This window comes from Trachemys scripta, chromosome 8 (assembly GCF_013100865.1).
Source record: "Trachemys scripta elegans isolate TJP31775 chromosome 8, CAS_Tse_1.0, whole genome shotgun sequence".
NCBI classification, from domain to species: Eukaryota; Metazoa; Chordata; order Testudines; family Emydidae; genus Trachemys; species Trachemys scripta.
In genome coordinates, this window is record NC_048305.1 from 67,728,196 (window position 1) to 67,748,130 (window position 19,935).

At 40.4% G+C, this 19,935-nt stretch overlaps 1 protein-coding gene across 4 annotated transcripts in view; it reads right to left on the reverse strand.

Annotated features, from left to right (window-relative positions):
- NTNG1 (netrin G1) overlaps positions 1-19,935 on the reverse strand; it is a 220,879-nt gene that overhangs the window by 125,482 nt on the left and 75,462 nt on the right. For all 4 annotated transcript variants that reach the window (XM_034778922.1, XM_034778919.1, XM_034778920.1 and 1 more), the window contains exon 3: positions 1,012-1,652. In XM_034778922.1, coding sequence (XP_034634813.1) covers positions 1,012-1,652 — 641 coding nt within the window. The remainder of the gene's footprint in view (positions 1-1,011; positions 1,653-19,935) is intronic.

Genomic DNA, 19,935 nt, shown 5'->3' on the forward strand with positions numbered 1-19,935 from the left:
CTAATACCAGCCTTGGCAACCCCATTATAATGGGGTCATGGCCCACTTTGGGGTCCCAACCCAGTTTGATAACCCCTAGAATCATAGAATATCAGGGTTGGAAGGGACCTCAGGAGATCAGCTAGTCCAACCCTCTGCTCAAAGCAGGACCAATCCCCAGACAGATTTTTGCCCCAGATCCCTAAATGGCCTCCTCAAGGATTGAACTCAAAACCCTAGGTTTAGCAGGCCAATGCTCAAACCACTGAGCTATCCCTCCACACCCCAGTCTAAAGCAATGTGGCAATGCCTATGTTCCTATCTAAATTAGTCTTGTGTTATTCAAACCATTTGTTTATTTTTTACACTTAATCTTCACTCCATTCTAGAACAGTCTAAAGCATCTGTAAGGGATACTAGCCTGCATGGTCTTCATTCTCTCAAACAGAACTATACCCTGCAGAAAGGGTGAAATTCACCCCACTGCAGAGGTCTCATCCAAGGCCCTTCAGACCAATTACACCTTACAGCAAGGGCCTGAATTAAAGCCCAGTGATTTCAATGGCTTTAGGCCATAAAGGCATAAAGGTACCCTGGCCTGGAGAGCCCTGTGGAATGGCCCTTAAACTGAGATCAAATATCAGGAGGTAGCCATGTTAGTCTGTATCCACAAAAACAAAACATCTGTTAGTCTTTAAGGTGCCACAGGACTCCTTGTTGTTAAACTGGGATGAATTTCACCCTCAGACATAAAGGGTTGGACATCCCTGACCTAGTGTAAGAAGCTGTTAAAAGTATTCCACTCTTAAGATGTACAGAGATTTGTCAATTTTAGTGACAGTAGAACTTTGATGACTTAGAATTGCTGAATCAAAAGTGTCTAATGCTTTCAGAAACTGGTTTTTACTGAGCTACATTTTTGGGAAAACATTTCAGTAGAAATTGCTGACATTTTGAGGGAGGATAAAAAATTGTGGATATCCTTTAAGGCCAGACATATTTACCCTTTCTTAAAGACTCATATTCTCTTACCTTCCATATACCCTTATATCTGAGATTGCATAAAAGTAGCGTGCCAAGTGTTGCTCATCTACATATATTTCCCCAGTTGCTGGTCTGAGCAATCTGATCCTCAGGTCTGTGATGGTAAAGAAATCTCTCAGCTTCTTGGTTGTGTCAAGCTGGCCATACAGGGAAGCCATATTATGAAGCCGAGGTCCAGCAAAAAATGCAAATCGATCTTTGATCTCAAAGTGGATGATTTTACTGTTTGTCATGTACCCAGTGGAGTATTCTTCTGTGCAAATGATTTCTAGGACTGTGTGCTGTGATAAATCCTTCACTGATTTGGGATCCATATGGAAAGCATCTAAGCAGTCTGTGGCATAATACTGGTATGGTTGCCATGTTCGCCCATAGTCAAGTGATTTCTCCAGGATCATTTGGTCTGGACGGCCAGATTCAAAGGTGATAACTATGTTATCTGTTAGTTCAATGGTTTTGTTCCAGGAGAGGGTAATGTTAACCTGGAGAGGTTTGGGATAATCTTTCCAAGTTGTAGACTGCCAAAATGTGGAGGGATGTCTTCCTTCAAGATCAAACATCAGTTCAGGTGGATGTGCCAGTTCATTGGTAGTTGCATCACATTCATTATTGCACATGTAGGGATTCCCCTATGAACGAAGAACAAAACAGTTTTACAAGCAGCATTATATGAATGACTACAGTACATAAAGGCATTCTTTGCTTGACAAATTAGAATTGCCTTTTTATTGTTTATGAGCAAATCTAAGAAAGAAAATAAATGTTTGTAAGGAAGATTTTTGTTTATCTTAACTAGATTTCTCCCTCACACACAGATTCTTTGCCTTTGTAATTTATGTGGCTTTCTCAGTGGTTTTGGAGAAAGAAAACAGTTTATTTATCCTGAATGTGTTGAGCCAGTAATCTAGTCACAAAAGCACAAGAACAATAAGCAAATGTCTAAAGACTCAATAACTCTGATTCTTCTTAGAAAGATGTAGCAGCGAAGCAAGGAGAATTTCTTTTTAACACAAGTACATTCCTCAAGAGCACAGTTCATAAAAAAGTCACTTTTAGGAGAAGTGCTTTAGAATCAGCAATACATTCTCTATGTGTGCAATATGAAACAATACCCACTACAGCTTTCATGCTTCCTTTTCCCCTGGCCTCAAATTTATCATGCTTAACTGTGCTCCTGTTTAGTAATGTCTTCCCTTAAAATGTTTACACTGTTCACTACAAATCATTAGAAACACAGTGCACTACAAGCTCTGGAGTTTGATCCAGACACCTACCACCCTATTAGCTACAGGCTAGCGAAGCACTTCAGGAAAGACTTTTTACCAGACACGGGCTCCAATTTATCAGGACAAGATAATCCACCACTTGTATAGGTGGGAGATGTCACGTCAGCAGGCCCAGCTGGAAGGCTGCTGAGGTGGCTGGAGGTTTGAACTGTGTGTCAAGTTTAAAAAAACACCACCACCACATAAACTTACCAATAATGTGTAGCTTTTACTAGTACTTGTCCTCTATAGCAAGGTGAAAGTGAATTATTCTGCTCTGGGCCTTTTGATGCACTAACTTGCACACTGCAATCTTCTTCCTCCTCACAAAAGCTACTTCATCTGGAGGCTGGGGATAACTTGATAAACCATTGCAAGCTATTGGCTACTTTAAGCTGTCCTGGATCATGTCTACCTAATCTAGTAGCTTTCATCAGTACATTAATATTTGGCTACTTAATCATTATTTGTTTCAGAAAACAATTACTGATTCACACCATTCTGTTCGCTTTTTTGACTGCTGCTACACATTGAGTGGATGTTTTTAGAGAACTACCCACAATGACTCCAAGATCTCTTTCTTGAGTGGTAACAACTAATTTAGACCCCATCATTTTATATGTATAGTTGGAATTCTGTTTTCCAATGTGCATTACTTCACATTTATCAACATTGAATTTCATCTGCCATTTTGTTGCCCAGTCACCCAGTTTTGTGAAATCCTTTTGTAGCTCTTCACAGTCTGCCTGGGACTTAACTATCTGGATTAGTTTTGTACCACCTGCAAATTTCGCCACCTTACTTTTTATCCCTTTTTCCAGATCATTTATGAATATGTTGAATAGGTCTGGTCCCAGTAAAGACCCCTGGGGGACACCACTATTTACCTCTCTCCATTCTGAAAACTGACCGTTTATTCCTACCCTTTGTTTCTTTTAGCCAGTTACCAAACCATGAGAGGACCTTCCCTCTTATCCCATGACAGCTTACTTTGCTTAAGAGCCTTTGGTGAGAGACCTTGTCAAAGGTTTTCTGAAAATCTAAATACACTATATCCACTGGATTCCCCTTGTTCACATGCTTGTTGACCCCCTGAAAGAATTCTAGTAGATTAGTGAGGCATTATTTCCCTTTACAAAAACCATGTTGACTCTTCCCCAACAAATTATTTTCATCTATGTGTATGACAATTTTGTTCTTTACTATAGTTTCAACCAGTTTGCCCGGTATTGTAATCAGGCTTACCGGCTGTAATTGCCAGGATAACCCCTGAAGCCCTTTTTTAAAAACTGGCATCACATTAGCTATCCTCCAGTCATTTGCTACAGAAGCTGATTTAAATGATAGGTTACAGACTGCAAAACTCTTGGGTGAACACCAAGCAGCTGGTCCTGGTGACTTATTATTGTTTAGTTTATCAGTTTGTTCCAAAACCTCCTCTAATGACACCTCAATCTGGGACAGTTCCTCAGATTTGTCACCTAAAAAGAATGGCTCAGGTTTGGGAATCTCCCTCACATCCTCGTGAAGACCAATGCAAAGAATTAATTTAGTTTCTCCGCAATGGCTTTATCGTCCTTGAGTGCTCCTTTATCATCTCGATTGTCCAGTGGCCCCACTGGTTGTTTAGCAAGTTTCCTGCTTATGATGTAATTAAAAATTTTTTTTGCTATTACTTTTTGAAGTTTTTGGCTAGCTGTTCTTCAAATTTTTTTTGGCTTTCCTAATTATATTTTTTCACTTCATTTGTCAGAGTTTATGCTCCTTTCTATTTTCCTCACTAGGATTTAACTTCCACTTTTTAAAGGATGCCTTTTTGTCTCTCACTGCTTCTTTTACTTTGTTGTTTAGCCACGGTGGCACTTTTTTGGTTCTCTTACTATGTTTTTTAATTTGGGGTATATATTTAAGTTGAGCATCTATTAGGGTGTCTTAAAAAAGTTTACATGAAGCTTGCAGGGATTTCACTTTTGGCACTGTACATTTTAATTTCTGTTTAACTTCCTCATTTTTGTGTAGTTCCCCTTTCTGAAATTAAATGCTACAGTGTTGGGCTGCTGTGGTGTTTTCCTCACCACCGGGATGTTAAATTTAAGTATATTATGGTGACTATTACCAAGCGGTCCAGTTCACCTCTTGGACCAGATTGTGTGCTCCACTTAGGACTAAACCAAGAATTGCCTCCCCCTCCTGTGGGTTCCAGGACCAGCTGCTCCAAGAAGCAATCATTTAATGTGTCAAAAAACTTCATCTCTGGATCCCGTCCTGAGATGACATGTATCAAGTTAATATGGGGATAGTTGAAATCCCCCATTATTATTGGGTTTTTTATTTGTATAGCCTCACTAATCTCCCTGAGCAGTCACTATCACCATCCTGATGGTCAGTAATATATCCCTACTGCTATATTGTTATTACTAGAGCATGGAATTCCTATCCATAGAGATTCTATGGAACAGTTTAGTTATGCTTTCTTTCACATATAGTGCCACTCTTCCACCAGCACAACCTGTTCTGTCCTTCCGATATATTTTGTACCCTGGTATTACTGTGTCCCATTGATTATCCTCATTCCACCAAGTTTCTGTGAAGCCTATTATATCAATATCCTCATTGAATACAAGACACTCTAGTTCACTCATTTTATTATTTAGACCAGTGGTCTCCAAAGTGGGGTGCGTGCAAGAGGATCCTTCGGGGTGCACGGCAGGAGGAGCGCCGCTGGAGCAGCGCCGCTTTTTTTTTTTCCCCTTTGGCAGTTTGGCCAGGAGTCTGAGTGGCTTTTTCTTTTTTCGCTTCGACAGTTCGGCTGGGAGCAGGGGGTGCGTGCTCAAAAATTTTTTACTGATGGGGTGAGCAATCAAAAAAGTTTGGAGACCACGGACTTAGACTTGTAGCATTTGTATATAAGCACTTTGTATATAAGCACTTAAAAAACTTGTCACTTTTTAGCTGTCTGCCTTACATGATGTAATTGAATGGGACTCTCTTTCATTTGACTGTTTCTCATCAGATTCTACCCGAATTTTATCATCTTCCATCCTCTCCTCCTTACTAGAACATAGAGAACCTCCTTTAATAGAACCTCCCCTAAGGGATATCTCTGTCTGAACCATGTACTTCTCTGCACCTGTCGGCTTTTCCCCGGCCCATAGTTTAAAAACTGCTCTATGACCTTTTTAATTTTAAGTGCCAGCAATCTGGTTCCATTTTGGTTTAGGTGGAGCCCATTCTTCCTGTATAGGCTCCCCCTTTCCCAAAAGTTTCCCCAGTTCCTAATAAATCTAAACCCCTCCTCCCTACACCATCATCTCATCCACGCATTGAGTCCCTGCATGGAACTGGAAGCATTTCAGAGAATGCTACCATGGAGATCATGGACTTCAATCTCTTATCTAGCCGCCTAAATTTGGCCTCCGGGACCTCTCTTCTACCCTTCCCTATGTCATTGGTACCTACATATACCACGACCACCGGCTCCTCCCCAGCACTACACATATGTCTATCTAGATGTCTCAAGAGATCTGCAACCTTCGCACCAGACAGGCAAGTCACCATGCGGTTCTCATGATCATTGCAAATCTAGCTATCTATGTTTCTAATGATCAAATCCCCCCTAACTATTACCTGTCTCTTCCTAATATCTGGAGTTCCCTCCCCCAAAGAGGTATGCTAAGTGCAAGAGAATACCACAATATCATCTGGAAGGAGGGTCCCAAGTATGGGATTGTTTCCCTCTGCTCCACTTCAATGTTCTCCTTCCCTGAGATTGTCATCCTCCTCAACAGCGCAAAGGCTGTCAGACTGGGGGTGGGACCATTCTACTCCCTCACTCTAAGCCCCCTTTACGCTGTCAGAATGGAATAAAGGGGTCCTAGTGTAAATGAGAATCAGGTCCTTAGAATAAATTAGTATGAAAACAATCACCATTAAAAAGATGAATTACAAAGTTTAATATCTTCATCTCGGTGATAATCCTCCTTAACACCACTAACAATAAAATGGAGACATCAAAGAGGAACTTTCTCTTATTTGTCAAAACTAAGAAAATGCTTTGTTACCAACATCTAACAGACTACGGCATTGAGTAATTATTTTGTGACCAAGAGGCAGCATTAAGTACATTGTAATGTAAGTGCTCCATGCAACAGCTCTTCAGCTGGACAAGGTGGAAAATACTTACAACTTTTTAAAGCAATATTTAAACCATTAGAATTTTCTAAATAATTAAACAGATAATGCCTCTAAATAGTTCCTGATAATAAGAATAGAAGGATGATGGTTTTCCCCACATTATCACCTTCTAAAGGAAGTGTATTATTTTACAGTATCTCTCTGAGGTTGTTATTAATTAGCACCTGAAAGCCAGTCGCACAATGCTGGTATTATTTTGCCTCCTGACACTTTGAGAAGTCAGGATGTTAGCAAAACATTCTGACACATTGGAAAAGTTTTAAAAGAGCACTGGACTTGTTCTATACTGCAGCAGCACTCTTTGGGGCTTCTCTCTCTTACAAAATATGATCATGTTCAGACATGATTGAGAAGAGCTGGGTTAGCTGACACAATGCTGTCCCGGTCTGACTGGTCCCAGCAGGGTTTCATCATGATTAGCTGAATACAATTTGTTCTGGTCTACACTGACTGGTTAGTTTTGGTCTGTATTGTGTCAGAGAACTTGAATCTTCACAATGGTTTTTGAACACAATAACATTTGGTGAAGTAGACAAGGCTGAAAAAAACCCCTCAGGTTGCTCTGCTTGGCTGCACAGACCGTAGTTCACAGAAAGAAGCATTGAGAGCTGAACTACAGCTGACATTTTATTCTTCTCACTGGAAAATTTCCATGGCTTGCCATTGGTAACACTAGAGAACATGGCAACAAATGGGAAAATGACCTTGAAATAAGTATTCATGTTAAAGGCAAAGATCTACAGCAATTCAGTAGTGGAGCTATAATGGAGGTACCAGTGAAAAGGGGTTTTGCAATTGCTGCTCAAGGGTTAAAATCTGATTGCTCCTTCTCAGATGAGGGGCCTCCCTCCTCTCATCACAAAGATTCTTCTGTGGCATATACAAAGGCTTAGGACTTGATTGAAGCTGTTGCTTGTTTCAATCTGCTCCCTGTACACACTAACACCTTGTGGACTTTTTTACTCAGGAACAAAGACAGGGGGGCTTAACCTTTCTGCAGCGTGAATATTGGAAGCTGTATCACAGATTACATGCTGTAATAGACACCTGGCTAAATCCCTACAGAGGATTATGGCTTGGATTTTCAAACTGGTGAAGGCCGCAGAGGTCAAGTAGGCCAAGATTTTAGGAAAGAGCAAAATAAATTCTCAAGAAGCCAGTCACAGAAACTGATTTTTATACTGCTGTCTCCAAGTAGTTAGCTCGGATATACTAGACAAGGAATAAATATAGACTGAATCAAGCAAGACTTAAAGTCAGGTCCTGTAGTAAAATATTGCATTAAAATAAATAATAGGGAAATAATAGGACAGTCATTATTTATTACTTTCCCGAAAGGTCATCACAAGAGAAAGACATTAAGTATCATGCTGTACCTAGTGGATGATTAATTACTTAATTAATAGCAACAATTGCACTTATGCAGCACTTTACATCTTCAAAGTGACTATAAACATAGATAATATTTTCAGTTTTATAGAGCTAGATTATGATAGCTTCATTCAGGCTGCATGATACATTACTCACAGAATGAGGTAGTACTCAATGTGAGTAAGGGGATCAGAATCTGTCCCATCATGCTTTACATTTTCAAAGCACCTTGCAAACATTAACTAGTTGATAGTACACTAGTGAATGTGTGTCATGAGCTTTCACGAGGAAAAGCGCTATTTAAGTGCTAAGAATTATTGTTGATATTATGAAAACAGGGATGGTTATAGATAAGAACACTTCAGCATCAATAACCTTTTAAACACTGCACTGGTTGTCAGCATTTTCAGTTAAAGTGATTTAAGTATTAGAATCTCAATGGAGGATTGATGCTTCTCCACAGAGCTCCCAAGTGAGAAGTATTTGGAGGGTCAAAAAGCACTTTGAACTTTGAGCCACAAGCTGAGCCACATGAATTCTTCAAAACCAGGGGAAAAGAAAGTTTCTATATCAACAGCTTCTACAGAGATTTTAAAAGATTAAACTAGGGAAGACTGGTTTGCTAAATATTAATATTAATACTTATCATGTCCATGCACTTTTTATCTTCAAACTGTATTACAAACTAAGGCTCTAATCTTACAGTGGAATCCATGTGGTTAGGTCCGGGGGGAGGGCAGATATTAAACATATTTAGGTGCCTAAAGATCTGGCCCTTGGGTCCTACATCCTGCAATATTTAACTAATTAATCCTCATAACACCCCTGTCCTCTGTGAGGTAAATGTTATTGTGTGACACAGGCAAATATGTCTTATGCCAAATTTACATAGGAAGGAGAAAGAAGTAAAGAGATTAAAATCAGTGGAAACTAAGGACCGCGCATCACCTTGCAGGTTGAAGTCTGCATCTTTCCAGATTAGATCCTAATGATTTGCCCAATGCCATTCAGTTGGAAGCATTCCTGGCTCCACTGGCTACTAGACCATGCCTCTCTTGAATATTATGGGCCACAAATATAGCAGCAACCTTTTAATGTTTGTGTTTCCATTTAAGAATATACACCAATGATATTAGCTTTTTCTCAACTGCATCAGATTGTTGATTCATATTCAATTTGTGATCCACTATACCCTGCCCCCGGATTCTTTATATATAAAGATATATATTTCCCTCTCATTGTGCCTATTCTGCGATGCTAAATAGTAACTAAGGGTTCTAGTTTGTCAGGAGAAAAGACAGAGCAAATGTTAATTGAATGAGTATCTTGCTCAGTCTGAGTCTGCTTAGACTTCTGAAAACTTCTAGCTCACACCAGGCATAATCAGAAATTTAATACAGATTAGCAGTGTCACTCCCACATTAATATACATCATCACACTAGCATAGCCACTTGATACCTGTCTGTACATTCTCTGTTTTTAGCTACTTTAATTGCACTTCTATCTTTAAAAAAAACATGGATAATAGATTTTGACACACTTTTCAAGTCACTTGATTAGACAAAGAGACTATTTCACTCCCAGGTCTCTAGCTGCTTTCTCAGACACAGCCTACTCATTCCGAGTGGATTGTACTGTGTGTAGCAGTCCTAACTTTTACTTGGCAACCTTGTTCATGCTATTCCAGCCATGATTTGCCACTTGGTGATTTTGGAATTATCGGTGCCTTTTAACAAATCTACTGGGACTAATACAGATTCTGCTATGCTCTTTTCTGTTCCTTGAAGAATGAATTATTTGCCTTTTCCTTTTGTATCAGCAAGTATCTGAGATGATTATTATTAACGTTTATATTGGGGTAATGCCTAGAGGCCAACAAGACTGGGACCCTATTGATAGGTGCTGGCCAAACATATGTCTCAACCGTGTCAAGAAAATCTTCTATGATTTCTCTGGTTCCTCTGTCCAGTGTTTGTTTAAGTTTGAGTAACCAAAGTAATAGAATCATAGAAATGTAGGGCTAAAGGGGAACATGAGAAGTCATAAAGTCCCGACTCCTGCACTATGGTAGGACCAAGTAAACCTAGACCATTCCTGATAAGTGTTTGTCCAAGCTGTTTTTAAAAATTTCCAATGATGGGGATTCCATCAGCTCCCTTGGCAGCCCATTCCAGAGCTTAATTACCTTTATAGCCTGAAAGCTTTTCCTAATATCTAACCTAAATCTCCCTTGATGCAGATTAAGCCCGTATCTTCTTGGCCTACCTTCAGTGGACACAGAGAACAATTGATCACAGTCCTATTTATAGCAGCCCTTAACATATTTGAAGACTGTTATCAGGTACCCTCTCTCAGTCTTTTTTTCAAGACTAAATATGCCCAGTTTTTTTTAACCTTTCCTCATTTTTGTTGATCACCTCTGGACTCTCTCCAATTTATCCTCATCTTTCTTAAAGTGTAGTGCCCCAAAATGGACAATACTCCAGCTAAAGCCTCACCAGTGCCAAGCAGAACAGGACAGTTACCTCCCATGTCTTACATAAGACAAGCCTGTTAATATACACCAATGATATTAGCTTTTTCTCAACTGCATCAGATTGTTGATTCATATTCAATTTGTGATCCACTATACCCTGCCCCCGGATTCTTTTCAGTGGTACTACCTAGCCAGATATTCCCCGTTTTATAGTTGTGTATTTGACTTTTCCTTCCTGAGTGAAGTACTTTGCATTTGTCTTTATTACATTTCATCTTGTTGAGGACAGATGAATTCTCCAATTTGTCAAGGTTGTTTTGAATTCTAATCCTGTCCTCCCAAGAGCTTGCAACCCTTCCCAGCCTGATGTCATCTGCAAATTTTATAAACATACTCTACACTCCATTATCCAAGTCATTAATGAAAACATTGAATAGTACTGGTCCCAGGACTAATTCTCATGGGACCTGAGCCTGACTAGATACACTCTTGCAGTCTGACAGCAAATCATTGATAACTACTCTTTGAGTACAGTCTTTCAACCAGTTGTACACCCACCTTATAGTAATTTCATCTTGACCACATTTTCCTAGTTGACTTTTGGGAAAGTAACGTGGGACTGTCAAATTCTTACTAAAATCAAGATATCTCACATCTACTGTTTCTTCCCCATCCACTAGATCAGTAGCCCTGTCAAAGAAGGAAAATTATCTGGTTTGGCAGATTTTCTTCTTGACAAATCCATGCTGGCTATTCCTTATAGTCCTATTATCCTCCTAGGGCTTACAAATTGTTTAATAATTTATTCCAGTATCTTTCCAGGTATTGAAGTTAGGCTGACTGGTCTATAATTCCCTGGACCCTCTGTTCCCCTTTTTAAAGATAGGTATTATGTTTGCCCTTCTCCATTCTTCTGAGATCTCACCTATCCTCCAGGAGTTCTCAAAGATAATTGCTAATGGTTCCAAGGTTGCTTCAGCTCATTTCTTAAGTACCCTAGAAAGAATTTCATCAGGCCCTGCTGTTAGCCCTAACACTGCTGATTTAAATACATCTAAATATTCTCTAACCTGTTCCTTCCCTATTTTGGCTTGCATTCCTTCTCCCGTGTTGATATTGTGTTGACCTTTCTAGTAAAGGCTGAAGTAAAATATGCATTAAACACTTCAGCAGTCTTCATGTCACCTGTTATTAGCTCTCACTCTGAGTCCACACTAAAAAAAAAAAAAAAAAAATAATGGAGATATCCCATCTCCTAGAACTGGAAGGGACCTTGAAAGGTCATCAAGTCCAGCCCCCTGCCTTCACTAGCAGGACCAAGTACTGATTTTGCCCCAGATTCCCAAGTGGCCCCCTCAAGGATTGAACTCACAACCCTGGGTTTAGCAGGCCAATGCTCAAACCACTGAGCTATCCCTCCCCCCCTAAGTAGAGGACCTACATTTCCTTTCATCTTTCTCTTGCTCTTGATGTATTAAAAGAACCTCTTCTTATTGCCTTTTATGTACTTTGCTCGGTGTAACTCATTTTGTGCCTTAGCCTTTCTGATTTTGTTCCTACATGCTTGTACTATTCTTTTGTACTGCTACTTAGCAATTTGTCCATGTTTCCAATTTTTGTAGGATTTCATTTTGATTTTCAGGTCATTAAAGATGGAGCCATATTGGCCTCTTACTATTCTTCTTATCTTCCCTTTGCATCGGGATAGTTTGCAGTTCCTTTAATACTGTCTCTTTGAGAAACTGTCAGCTCTCCTGAACTTCTTTTTCTCTGAGATTTTCTTCCCATGGGACTGTACCTACCAGTTCTCTGAGTTTGTTTGAAGTCTGCTTTTTTGAGTCCGTTGTCCTATTCTGTTGCTCTCACTCCTTCCTTTCCTTAGAATAATGAAATCTATCATTTCATGATCACTTTCACCCAAATTGCCTTCCACCTTCAGATTTTCTGCCAATTTCTCCCCATTGGGCAGAATCAAATCTAAAATGGCTGTCACCCTGATTACTTCTTCCACTTTTTGGATCAAAATATTGTTCCCAATACATTCTAAGAACCTACTGGAAATGTTGTGTTTTGCCATATTATTTTTCCAACAGATGTCTGGATAGTTAAAGTCCCCCACTACTACAAGATCTTGTTTTTGGAATAGTTCTAATATTTATTCTAGAAATGCCTCATCCACCTCCTCTTCCTGATTTGGTGGTCTATAGTAGATCCCTCCCAAGACATCACCCCTATTTTTATCCCTTTTATCTTTACCCAGAGTCTCTCAAATGGTCTGCCTCCCACCTCCATCTGAACTTCAGAACAAGTGTATATATTCTTGATGTATAATGCAACACCTCCCTTTTTACCCTGTCTATCCTTCCTGAACAAGTTATACCCCCTCTATACCAATATGAGACTTATCCCACCAACTCTCTGTGATGCCAATTAAGTCATAATTTATCTTATGTACTAATACTTCCAGTTTTTCCTGTTTATTCCCCATACTCCTCGCATTTGTGTATAGACATCTAAGATGTTGAGCAGATTATCCCTATTTTTGCTCATACCGGACAACATTATTGTTTGTCTATACATTAGCACCTGTGATGGGGAAGCCAATCCTTCTACTGATGCATTTATTAAACCAAAGAGCCGTGGATATTGATCTCTATTGTTATGCAGTTTTCTTTACTATATTTTTGTCTGAATAGCTTTCTCAGCCATTCTGTTATGCTGTGGGAATTTTGGCAAGGAGATGAAGGAGGTCTTGGTGAATTCTTGAAATTCTGCAGTGGAGAACTGGTTCCTTTGTCACTAATAAGAATGTCTGGTATTCCTTGCTTTACATTTTTTGACTGGATACGAATAATCACACTACTTGTGTCTTGTTAATTTTAGAAATATCCATGATTTAGAATGATAATTAACAGGAAATAGTTTTCTCTGTGAAATTCCTTACCTCAAATTTGGGTGGGGAGAAGGAAGGAAATTGGTTGAGTCTAGAACAGGGATGGGAAAACTATGGCCCGTGGACTGAGCCGTTTTAAGCCGCCCTGCGAGCTCCCACTGGGGAGCGGGGTTGGAAGCCGCACTATGTGGCTCGGCCCCACTTCAGTGCTCCGGCTGGGGCACTGGGTTGCGGGCCGCACCACACGGCTCAGCCCCGCTCCGGTGCTCCGGCCGGGGGCTCCCAGAAGCTGCATCATGGCCCCACTCTGGCTCCTACACACTCCAATGGCCTCCTCCTGCCCTTCAATGGGAGCTGCAGGGGCGGTGTCTGCAGATGGGGAAGCGTGCAGAACCACCTGGCTGCACCTCCACATAGGAGCCAGAGAAGGGACATACCACTGCTTTTGGGAGCCGCTTGAGGTAAGCGCCGCTCAGAGCCTGCACCCCTGAGCCTCTCCCCACGTCCCAACCCCCGTCCCAGTCCTGTTCCCCCTCCTGCTCTCCAAACCCCTCAATCCCAGCCTGGAGCACCCTCCTGCATCCCAAACCTCTCATCTCCAGCCCCACACCAGAGCCTGCACCCCCCAGCTAGAACTGCACCCCTTCCCGCATCCCTGCCCTGATTCCCCTCCTGCCCTCCAAACTCCTTGGTGCCAGCCCAGAGCACCTCCTACACCCCAAACTCCTCATCCCCAGCCTCACCCCAGAATCCGCACCCCCAAATAGAGCTCTCACCCCCTTCCGCACCCGAATCCCAATTTTGTGAGCATGTATGGCCCGCCATACCATTTCTATTCCCCGATGTGGCCCTCGGGCCAAAAAGTTTGTCCACCCCTGATCTAGAACAATGCAATTGGCAGGAATCAATGTCTGAGGACATAGCAGGAGCAGCAACACGGAGAGCAGGAAGCGGAACTGACGTTCGCAGCAATATTACTGAGAGATGATCTCAGTATTGGAAGAGGGAATTGGAACATTGGAGGAAGTCCTAAAAAGACAGTGTTCTCTGTGTATTGGATTCAGATTATTTGATATACAATAAAGGTCTAAGGATGAGAAAAAACCCAGGGAAATCTTTTGGGGAACGGGGAATTAATAAGAGATGGAAGTAACAGAAATGGAAGAGTTAATAACTAGATTTAGGAGACAGCAGAAGGGTTCAGAATAGTAATGTACTTCATAGCATAGTCAATGAAGAAAAAAAGTAGGAAGAGAACATAAATAGAGAGTGGAGAATGTATGAGCTAGTTTGCCAGCAATCATTCTAGAAAAAGGGATAGTCTTAGTGTAGATTATTCAATTCTGTTCTATTCTATTTTATATAGATTTTTAACAATGACTGAGCAGCTCACAGTGGTGCATTTAGCAATGTGAGTAATATCTGTCATATGGTTCATTCTTTTGCTTATCCTTTCCTCTGGGGAAAAATGTATGCAGAATGGAGTGTTTTGGTTTGGTAGAGTTTTTTATTATTATTTTAATGTACGTGCTGCTATATGTTATCGTAGAAAGAGAAGACAGGTTGATTAAATACCCCTTGTTTTCTGAGCAGAGCATGCTGAGGTTTGTGATGGTCCTTAGTTCCTGGAAGAGTTCATTCCACAATCTTGGACCAGCTCCTGAGAAAGTTGTCTCCCAAATAGTTGAGCTCTACCCTTATGATACAAAGTTCCATTGTGTCATAGGAGCAGAGTGGACCATGCCTCCCAGAGGTTTACGTGGTCATTTAGATGTCCTGGGTCCCGGCCATTGAGCACCTTGAAAATAAGGACCTAAATCTTCAAGGTCACTCATTATTCTATGGGAAGTCTGTGCAGTGAGCAGAGGACAGGTTTGATGTGGTCAGAGTAACCTGTATATCTGAAGAGATACAAAGTAGAGGCATATATATAGCAATACGTATATAGCAACTTGGCTGGCATGCTATGGTTAACAGCCAAACTTTTATGCAAGTGGCCAGGGCCTATATTTTACCTCTGATCTGAAGGATGATTACAGTAAAGCGAGGGCCCTTTAAACATTTGTTTCCATTTGAAAGGTATGGCTGCCTTGAGAGATATAATGTGCCCACTACAACCTTTATTTGAGTAGGTCATTGTGCAACTAACTGGAAGAAAAGAGTCATTGCCCCTTAAAGGGCTCCCTTACAGTAGATGGGGACAAAAGGAGAAAGTTTACCAGGATCAACAGGAAGCAATTGGAGCAGGTCAGGGCAAGGTCACTGCATTGCCCTTCCTGCTGACTGGAAGAGTGTGTATGGTGGAGGTATTTATAGCCCATGCAGCCACAGAGTATCAGCAGTAGCATAGATTGCAGGCTTCCAGTGTTAGCAGCATCTACATGTGTAAGCAGCCTGCCAGCAATGCCAGATGCTTACTTTTTGTAACCGAGTGGTGAGATCAGAAAGGGGGGAAAGCAATTTCCCTCTCCCAGCAGGTGGGGCCTGATCGAGAAGGGGAAGAAGTCCCCCCACAAGCATGTGGGGTTGATGGGGGGGCTGTAGGCAGCATGGGGAATGAAGGGGACATGAACCCATCTGGAGACAGGAGACCCCTTTCCACATGTGAGTAGCAGGGGTTGTCAGGGGACAAACCCTCCCTGTGCAGCACAATGAGCATTAAGGATTGGGGAGGCAGGACAGGAATTAATTGCCGTTATTTGTGCTGTTGCAACACAAGCAGTTTCAGCAGCAGTTCAGAAGTTACAGGGTGCTACAGAACAAGACCACAGGAATGAGGGACCACAGGAGGCAAAGTATGAGACTGGCAAGAGACCCAATCACTGCTGGTGGGGGTGAGTTGGAATGACACAAACAAACACACACTTTTAATTGCTCCCACTAAAGACAAGCCCGTGTTAACAGATGCAAATAATATGAATTAGAAAAAAATGGTTTTCAAAAGATACCCATTTAATCTTTATGCCACTGGCTTCTGTGCCACTTTGGAATGTGGTAATGTTCCTCTGAAGTGCTAATGTCCCATTAAATGACACCCCATTAAAAATGATTTACAGTACCTGGCACAGGTGTCAGCACTGGATGTGCATTGTTTTTGGCTTACAGATCAGGTACATGACAGTGCAGCAGCTAATATTCTGTCCAATTAGTATTTTTTATAATGTAATTATTTTACATATTCAATGAAGCCCAAAATATTTATACAGAACAGTAGCACAGAGTTTACCATATTCCTATTAAGTTATGATTAATTGTATGTATATTGGGGGTACATATTTAAAGTGGCTACACATGCAAAATATGTGTACGGGATATCCTTTTTTCCTGCAATATGAACATCTGCACATAAAAATGGTTAACTGTGTGCTCAAGTGCCATTTATTGTGTAAAAGACTGTTTTGGGGGGCACAAATGCATTATATAATGGACTCACAGACATCAATGGGAAGAGTGTTTTTGTAAGGCCGAGTGAGATCTGCAGGATTTGAGTTCATAGGTTAGAAAACCTTCATATTTTCAAAGACAGACATGATTGTGACCATAAACCATGGCTCTGTGCTCCCAAAACAATCATTTTCACCGCAAATGTCCCTTGGATGCATCACTAGGATTTTGACCTTACTAAGGACTGTAGGATTTGACCCTACAACATTGGGATCTATTCTTCCTTACATATGCAAACATAACTCCTATAAGCACCAACAGAATTTATATGTGCACTGCTAGGGGAAGAAATCCAGTAATATCCATGCAAACTGAATTCAGCTGTAAAGAATCCTAATTTTCTTCTCTGAATACCCTAATTTTCTCCCTCTGTATTGTGTGTTCAGCTTTTTTCTTTTTGCTACCTATGAAAATTTTTCTCTTTCTTAAAATGAAAGAAATCTGGAGATGCAGAATGCACTGTAGCTTGAAAGTACATCTCTTTTGCTGGCAGTTACATTATGTTATTTTACATAAATGTAATTCTGGGTTTTATATTTTGCTTAGTGAAATATTTGTGAATTATCATGACAAAAATTATGATGTGTCATAATGCATCATACCAACCTATACTGCACTAAATGTTTATCTTGAACCCTTTGCATGCAATGAAACCAAACAATACCAACACTGATAAAACCCTGAGCCTTTTCAAAGATATGTACTTTGTTTAAATATTCACCCTCAGGAAGCAGACTCTACAATTTATTTTTCACTTCTACTTCCACCAATTCATAAAATCCTATTTGCTTGCTTAAATGTGCAGCTACAAGTATTCATACATCTACTCTGCATAATCCGTGGGATACTGGATATAAATTACAGAAAGACAACGAACAGAAAGGCATGCAATCCTCCATGGTATTCATTAATGGCTGCTTGTGACAAGCCAGTGTCAGCCTTAATTTACTAATTTTTCTTGGGATGGTTCCTGCTTACTCAGTGGGAGGTTTTTAAGACTGCTAGGAAGGACTCATGAGTGGTGGCAACAGTGAGATAACTTATTTGTCAAATCTGATGCAAAACTGACAGAGACACTTAAAAAATCCTAGAAGTGGCCCTCTACTTTAATTATTTATATTAAAAGAAAAGTGTCACCTCAGAATAAATGACCCAATCTAATACCCTCAGCAGACTGTACTCAATAGAGGACATCCCGTTCATAAGAGCACTACTTAATTAATAATGAATGAACACTTTACTAAACTGCACAAAGACATTCCTGAATACTCAAGATAAAAAAATAAACAGTTCCCCAAATCATAAGGTTCCTTCTCTTTGGGATTATTGAAAGTGGATTACTCATGACCATATACTGGGCCAAATTTGGCCACCCTTCCTCACCCTGAATAGTACCTAATACACACATAGTCCTATTGATTTCAAGAGGACTCCTGCTTGTGTAGTATGGGTGAATAAGAGTGGGTCATTGTAAGTCACTGGAAACCCTTTCCAGTACATTCATTTTAGAAAGAATATTAAAACATTCATTTGTATAACTTTTAATCTGTAGCTCTCAAAATGTCTTACAAGGAGGTAAATATCATTACCCTAGATGTAGAGATGGGAAAACTGAGGCATGGAATGGTGATGTAGTTTGCACAGGGATAATCAGTGGCTGAGCCATGAATGGAATCCAGATCTCCAGACTCCCATTCCAAGGCCCTATGGGGCTGTTTCTTTTAGGAGCAAAAATTCGTATTTATTCTTTGTTGTTAATTCTATTGCTAATTCCACAGAGAAGAGAAACTGCAGAGCCAGCCAAGAAATGAAAGATGCTAAAAAGACAAAAGAAGTTCTTTTCTTGTTGGGGATCTCTCAGCTGTGCTGCTGGGGCTGTCTGTATCTGTAGGCACTATTCATTCTACCCCGGTGTATTATTGATTCTATGCCTGTGGATTATATGTAAAATCATATTTCTACAGCATCTATTATTTTATCTCAGATTCTTAACGGTAGTATTGTTCTTGACAATTTCTGACCTGCTCCTATGCTACCAATGTGTCTACTGACATTTTTAATAAACTTTAGAGCCAGTGGATTAGCACTGAATGTCAAGCACCACAATTAGAATTGCTGATGTTATGCGGAAACACTGTTTTTTAATATAAAAAAGTCTGTCTTCTTATTGCCACAGAATTCAGCACTTGTTTCTGTTGTATTTGATCATTTTTGTTGCAAAATTTCCATACTCAGAGGATCCTTGTGTGTATATGAACCATTTAAAGGGAGAAGGAAAGGTAACATAAATAAAAGTGACAACTGTAAATGAAATCCAATTTCCTTTTCACTTCTCTTAAAAGGTGAGGTAGATTATTTTGCCTCCATTTGTGTTGGTCTTGAGGATAAAATAAATATTGTTTTAATGAATCACAATGAACACCTATATAATCTGGGATTTCCATAAAAACAAATTTAAAAATTGTATCCTATCACACAGACAAATGATCTCTTATTAGCATGCACAAAGAATAGTTCGCCATCTCTACATGTTTGGATTATAGATCACACAGTTTTCAAAAGGAACAAAGGCACTCATCAAATCCACATTAGATTACTGCAGAAATGTGACTAAATTTAGTGAAAGAAAAGCCATTCAATATCCTTGGAGCAAGGATGACCAAACTTTGTAACACCCAGGAACACACTAGTAACTTTCCAAGAGCCTTTGAGAGGCATATATAGTTACATGTACATTCACATAGAAGTATAATAAAAATAATAATTGCACACCCTTGAAAAATTACTATAATATTATATAGTAAGGCCCTAAAACAAAACAGCTTGCACTAGTGATATGGTTGTATTTTGTAATACTGGTATAGAATTTTATATTCCTGGGTCGTTGTTTTTTTGGTTTGTATTATCCATTATGCTTATGAATAATTGACTAACATTTAAAACACATGCAATCGTGAAAATTCCCATGGGCTAGAATGGGTGCTCAGCTACTACATGGGAAACAGAATGAGAAAGAACCTCCCTTCTTATGCTTCCAAGCAGAAACCAGGTATATCTGCAGTCCAGGTGTTTCTAAGTCCCTACTTGTACTATAGGGCAGTGGTTCTCAAAGCCGGTCCACCGCTTGTTCAGGGAAAGCCCCTGATGGGCCGGGCCGGTTTGTTTACCTGCTGCGTCTGCAGGTTTGGCCGATCGCGGCTCCCGCTGGCTGTGGTTCACCGCTCCAGGCCCAGGGGGGCTGTGGGAAGGGCAGCCAGCACATCCCTCG